Raw genomic sequence first — 6,670 nt, 5'->3', positions numbered from 1 at the left:
GGGTTCATAGGGGAGTATTGGGTTCATCTGGAATAAAGCAGTGAGCTCAATCTGGGCCCAGGAGGGAAACATTGGTGGGATCAGGACCATGAAAATTCAGGGCAGACAGGAAATAAACAGATTAGATTAGGACTAGGTAAAGACAAAACATTTTCATTAAGGTATTTTCATGGTTACAGAACTGAGGAAGGCATGATCAAGGAGCTCCCGGTATATGCTGCAAGAATGCACTTCCTTTTATAAGGCCTAATTAAAGGCTGGAGCCACAACCAAATTAATGCCAAGTGACTAAAAATTAGCAGAGCTGTGAAGAGTGATCCCTGACAAAGAAGTATAACTTTTTTGTCCACTTACTCTTTTTCTGAAAACCGTCTGCAGAAAAATATTTTGATATTAATGTGCATAGGAACCTAGCATTCATTATAGGTTAACTTTTGTAAACTGAATTTAAAAACTAAACTTACCATCAATGTTCTGTTTTCTGTCTAACCAGGCTGGTGACATGCAAAATGTAATAAAATAATCTCACACTGGCCAGGCTAGGTGGAATCAGAACAGACATGGGAGACCTTTAATGGATGCTTTAGTGGTTCAGGACATACACAGGAGACCTTTAATGGATGCTTTGGTGATGCTTCAAGTTCAGACTCAACACCTTCATCTTTCAATTCACTGCAAGCCAGTTCACTGGAGGAATAATAGTGTATTCTCGAAATGTGTTGTCTAACACATCTTAAGTAGCACTTTACAGAATTCAGGAGCATCGTATATAGTGTAACACTGACATTTCACTACATTGGTTTAATAGTTCTCCTCTAGTCCTAGTGATGTGTTCTCAGGAGCAGGGCTATATAGCCACCCTTGCACAGTTAAAACTGCTCACAATAGAACGTGTAGGCTGTGCTTGGATTTAAGCAGTTTAAGATATTTGAATTTAGAATGTGACTTCTTCCTAGGGCTTCCTGGCAAGGTTTAACAGACACTTAATAGGGACAGTGGGGTCTGTTTCTTCTCTCTCGCTCTCTTTTCCCCGGTAGCTTTTAATTACTTTACTTTTAAGCAAAGGCAAAAGTTTATCAGTTAGGTTGTGCTACATGGGTAGCGCTCTGTAAAATAGAATATCCTGGAAAACTGTTTGGATGCTATAGAATCCAGAGGAAAGAGTTGTGGCATGCAAGGGCAAGGCAGTGGAGTAGAATCAGGAAATTGAACGATTTAATGAGAGAGATATTATTTACAGAGAAGCACGTGCAGTCTGCCTTCAGTGCTCTTGCTGCTGGCCTCACCTCTACTCCAGGACTAGAATAAAAGGAACAAAAGCAACATTCAAAAGTGGCCTGGATCAAAGAATGGATTAACCAAAAACACCACATGTGTTCCCCTGCCTCTTTGGTCCATCAGCTGGTTACCCAAGTGGGAAAGGACTGCAATGGTGTGATGTCTTTCCATGAACAATCTTCACTTTAATAATCTCCTAAGTAAACTGTTGAAGTGAATGTGACATAAGTTAGAATGGGTAATCACACAAAAATTAGAGCCTGTGTTTTGGAGGCTTCTTTCTACAAGCCTCCCCTCAGATCAAAATGGTCTTAAATAGCATTGTGGTGGCAGTTAGAAGAGGGAGGGACCACCTGAACTGAAGTCACTGGGTGCTGGTAAAGCAGCTCTCACCAGGTCTCCCCTCCCCTAAGATTAAGATTTGGACTTCATTCTCTTTCACATTCTGTTTAGTTAATTTCCTTTTGCAGTATTCTATGTGTCAATAAAGTAGCTATCAAACTTTGTCATAGTGAGCCATCAAGTTGAGTCCAAAATATTTTGAGGGCTTGAATGATTAAACCAAGGTTTACGGTTCAGCTGGTATCTCTTTAGTCCTATTCACAGGTTATTTTTATTTTATTTTTATTTTTACATTTTATATCTCGCTCTTCCTCCAAGGAGTCCAGAGCGGTGTATTACACACCTAGGTTTCTCCTCACAACAACCCTGTGAAGTAGGTTAGGCTGAGAGAGAAGTGACTGGCTCAGAGTCACCCAGCAAGTCTCATGACTGAATGGGGATTTGAACTTGGGTCTCCCCGGTCCTAGTCTGGCACTCTAGCCACTCGTATAGTCAGTATACAATGTATACAGGTCTATACGCAGATCTATACGCAGCTACAGTTATTCACATGCAAAGCTGAATGTAGCAGTACACTTCGTATTTGTATTCTGCACTTCACGGCCCCCCTGTACCAGATTCATTTTTAAATGAATGCAGATATAGTCACATAAAAACATGTATGTACAGAATCTGGATGCAGGTGCGACATAATGTTTACGTAGGAATATTGTTTCATCCCAAATACAGTGACTTGGATCTAGCTGTGCCTAGCATGAGTAAAAAGACACTTCTATTCATGCAAAAGAGCTTCAGAGTCTCTCTCCAACTCTTCCTCTCTTTGCTCCATATCTTACACAACATCTGAAAATTTACAACACTCAGGGCCAGTTTTTCAGGGTGCACAGGAGACTGCTGCAATAATAAGTGAGTTAGGAAAGCCCCATTCTATAGGTGGAACCCCACCTACAGTTGCAAGAATCCAGTTGTTCTCTACATGCTCTCCCTGTACGTATCTGTTTGTTCAAAACAAAGATTCAGAAAGCATTAGTTTTGCACTGCTCTCAAGGATTTATTTTCACCAATGTTAATTGCAACATCTCTTACAGTCTCTTGATTTTCATTCTCGGTCTTGAAGCACTGGGGATGGAAGAAGGTACAGGCACTGATGTTTGACTGCTTTTTGCATCTCTTCTATCAGTTAAACGTGATGGCTGTAAGAGAAAGAACAGTGCATATACTTATTTATATCAGGTTTAATGCCAAATAACGAAATGATTGGTCACTGTGTGTGCATGCACATGTTATGACAACCTCTGCACAAGATCCTGAAAAGATGATATCCGACCTATTACCTGGGGTTAAATTACTGTGGTAGGAGATACAAATTTAGTCTCCTTTTTCTTCCTTCTGTCTTCCTACAATTTGTCATGACCTTCCAATAAATTATCCTACACTTGCTTTTGGTCAGCCACAGCCACTTTTCTTTGGAATATGTCCAGCTAGAGATGCATTTTTTTAAGGCACGTGGCTAGGATTTAGTTTAATGTGAGGGAGGAGCATAATGGTAGGAGCAGGTTGATTGTAAACTCAGAAATTACTCGGACCCAGAATTACTGGGTTGCCCTTATTATTTAAACAGGGTCCATCGAATTTCTTTCAGCAGTTGGTAAATTTCCCAGTAAAAACAAGCTGCTAAGGGGCTGATTTAGGCCTTTTTATTAGGGATGTGTGAATCAATCCAGGTACAAAATGATATGTACCTAAATCTAGCTGACATGGATGATTTGCAGACAGAAAAAATTGCCCCTGTGCTCAATTTGCCCAGATTTGAGTACAAAACAATTCAGACATGAAAATATTTGGAGATTCAGACTTCCATTTTGGGGCCACAGTGGGTTGGGTGGTAGTGCCCAGTGGGTGAAAGCAACCACCCGGATATCAAAGAAATTGGACAAAGGGGTGATATTGAACAAAATTTTGTTAAACAGCATGAACAAAGATGTTCATTCATCATCTTTGGTGCAAAATGATGAATGACCAGAGAATCCACTATCATTTTGCACCAAAGAATCCACTCTCAGAACACCTCAAAAATGGAAAATAACAACAAAACCCAGTAGCCCATGGACTTGTGGTTTGGGGATAGTTAGCACCCCATGTGCACTACACCACAATTTGCTCTGGCCCACCCTGGTGCCTCCTACACAGAGTTAAGGGGCTGCTGAAATCCCCATTACTCCCTATTGGGAAAAACTTAACCTCAAAAATTTGTTAAAAATAACCCCTTTGCCCAATTTATTTGAAATATGAGTGGTAGCTTCCACCCATTGAGCGCTACCACCCACCTCACTCTTTTGCCCCCAGATTCCCCTTTTTGCCTTGAATTGATTCGGATCCAAATCAAATATGAGGTGATGGGGGGGCAGATACTGACTCAAAACAAATCTGGGGTGATTCAATTGAGGTACAAATCAAATAACAAACATCAATTTGTGCACATCCCTATTGTTTATACCACTTCTTTTTGCTTGGGAGGAAGGAGCAGTGGTCTCTCTCTGCTCCATATCACTTCCAATCAAACCTTAAGATCTCTCCCTGTCTCTCTCTTTTAATGTATACACATGTTTGTGTGCATGCTTTCTCACTCACTCACTCACTCACTCACTCACAGGTATGTGCAAACAAGTTTGTAACCAAACCAGTTCAAAGTTGAACTGGTTTGGTTTGAAGGCTCAGGGTCGAGCTGAACCTCCCCCCTCCCCAGTTTGGCTTGAAAACCCCCCACCAATTTTGCTCAACCCCAGCCCGAACCCCGCCAGCCTATTCAGGAGGTTTGCGATAGAAATTTTTTAATTTTTTTAAACTTATCAATTCAGGGGGGTTCTCCAGAGAGGAGGCAGTGGGGGAGGCTACATGGAGGTTCCCCCTCCCCCCGCTGGCCTTCCCTCCTTAAAAAATGGCCCCATTTGGCCGTTATTCAGTCCATTCGGGCCTTTCCCGCACCGGCACGACAGGGAACCTCCATGGACACCCCCCCTCCGCCTTGGAGAACATTCCCAAGGGGTAAGTTAAACATATATATTAAAAGTTTGCAAACCTGACTGGACTGGGGGGGTTCGCGGGGGTGCTGGACTGAACTGGCCCGGTCTGGTTCAGACATGGACCGGACCAGCCAGTTCTGTGCACACCCCTACTCATTCACTCACTTTCTGATCTGGCAGATGAGGAGAGTAGCAACAGAACAAGAAGCCTATTTTCTTACAATCCAAAAATCTATTGCAGTAGTAGTTTTCTGCAGTGCTGGTATAACACTGTGTTTTCATGAAGTAGCTACTGAAGGTAAAATGTGCCGTCAAGTCGATTTCGACTCCTGGTGCCCACAGAGCCCTGTGGTCTTTGGTATCGGCAACCTTTTGCTTGTTAGTCAAGCATTTCCCCGCTGCGCCACTAAAGGTGGCTGAAGTAGCTACTACACTCTCCTAAATACTTCTTGGCCTCCATAGTAGAAAAATGACCTGTAGAAATGGTTCTAGACTTTAAATGTTCCTGGTGATTAAATAAGAATACTAGAAATCCTTTGGTATGAGTATTATTTTTGATTTTGTACTTGTCTTAAGGATGGGGGTGAAGGCTATAAATCTAACTTTTAAAAAATCTCATGCATAATTTCATTGCTTTAAAATAAAATACCCACAGGAAATCACTGAACCAACTGGCAAAAATTTAGGCCAATTCACACATCTATTCAGATGGATTATTTGGATATAAGCAGATTTAATTCTACTTACTTGAAATAAATCCAATATTCCCTGCATGTGGCTCAATAGTCTTAGGCCTAACATGAAGAAATAGTGTACTCACTGTATTATACACACTTCTGCTTCGTTTGATGATGCTGTCAATAGAGTCTCCGTCCTCAAGAGTTGTTTTCTGCCTTGTAGGACTTATAATCTTTTAAAAATAATCCAGAAAAATCAATAATTATGTGGACAGCTATAACATTTTATGAAATTTGGACTAAGGAAAAGTCCTTTTAAATGGCCTCTTGATATAATTTTTACAGAGTACTCCTAATGGGGAAAATTCTACAGTGTCTACCATGCTCATAGCAATCCTGTATAGTAGGTCAAATTTATGAATATTTTGGTGAACAAAAATATGAATTGCCAAACCCACCTAATAAATGTGTGGTTTGAGGTGGGATTTAAGCACAAACATAAACCCAAATATTCCCCATATGTGGTTCACAGTCTTAGGCTTGGCATGTACACCACATGAATGATGGTTAGCACACTTACTGCAATATAAGTTAAAATATATTTTATATATTGAACCTATAGCTGAGGTTGAGAAATGTGACTTGCCAACACCACCGATTAATACATGGCTGAGGGGGAATCTGAACCAGGGCCAGCAATTTATTTGCTACATCTCAGGACCAAACTGCACCGTACCTTAAGCGTGTCATTGGACCATGTTTTGTGTGTGTGTGTGTGTGTGTGTGTGTGTGTGTGTGTGTGTGTATTTAACTCTTTGACCTTGCTGTGGCCCCAATCTAAGTCACTCAGCCTCACAGCTGGGGATGGATAATCTGGATTGGGACCATGCTGGGAATAAAGGTTTAATTCTGTTATTGTTCATGATGTTCCAATCCTAATTGTGCCCATCCATGACAGTTTTTTAGGAAATAAAAAACAAGAACACAAGGAGCCCTTTCTCATGATCATGTGAGAGGGCTTGATGGTGAGCAGTGGGGAAGGCAGAAGCAGCACTCCTTCCCTGCAGACAGTCCAGATGGGGGGGTGTCACATGCCCAGATGGTCTGCAGCTGCCACAGGCAGAGCAGAGGTGCGGGGGTCTGGATGCATCATCCCAGCCCTGGAAATCCCATAATGCATCATGCAAGTGCCCAGTGCATTGTGTGGATCTTCCCAGAGATGGGCAGGCACCCGTCAGTGCTCCAAAGCAGCTGGCCTGGCGCTGACACATGGTCAGGTAAGTGGGGTTAAGGGAGCATTCACTCCTTTAACCTCCACCTAAGAGTCTGGCTTCTTAGCCAGGTTTGCTG

At 41.9% G+C, this 6,670-nt stretch overlaps 1 protein-coding gene across 8 annotated transcripts in view; it reads right to left on the bottom strand.

Moving 5' to 3' along the window:
* Positions 1-2,660: 2,660 nt before the first annotated feature.
* Positions 2,661-6,670, bottom strand: part of WDR64 (WD repeat domain 64) — a 150,844-nt gene continuing 146,834 nt past the window's right edge. For all 8 annotated transcript variants that reach the window (XM_053301157.1, XM_053301153.1, XM_053301174.1 and 5 more), the window contains 2 exons: positions 5,464-5,553; positions 2,661-2,813 (listed from right to left, as the gene is read on the bottom strand). In XM_053301157.1, coding sequence (XP_053157132.1) covers positions 2,703-2,813; positions 5,464-5,553 — 201 coding nt within the window. In that variant the 3' untranslated portion in view covers positions 2,661-2,702. The remainder of the gene's footprint in view (positions 2,814-5,463; positions 5,554-6,670) is intronic.

This window comes from Hemicordylus capensis, chromosome 1 (assembly GCF_027244095.1).
Source record: "Hemicordylus capensis ecotype Gifberg chromosome 1, rHemCap1.1.pri, whole genome shotgun sequence".
Lineage (NCBI taxonomy): Eukaryota > Metazoa > Chordata > Lepidosauria > Squamata > Cordylidae > Hemicordylus > Hemicordylus capensis.
This window is presented reverse-complemented; position numbering and strand designations above follow the sequence as displayed.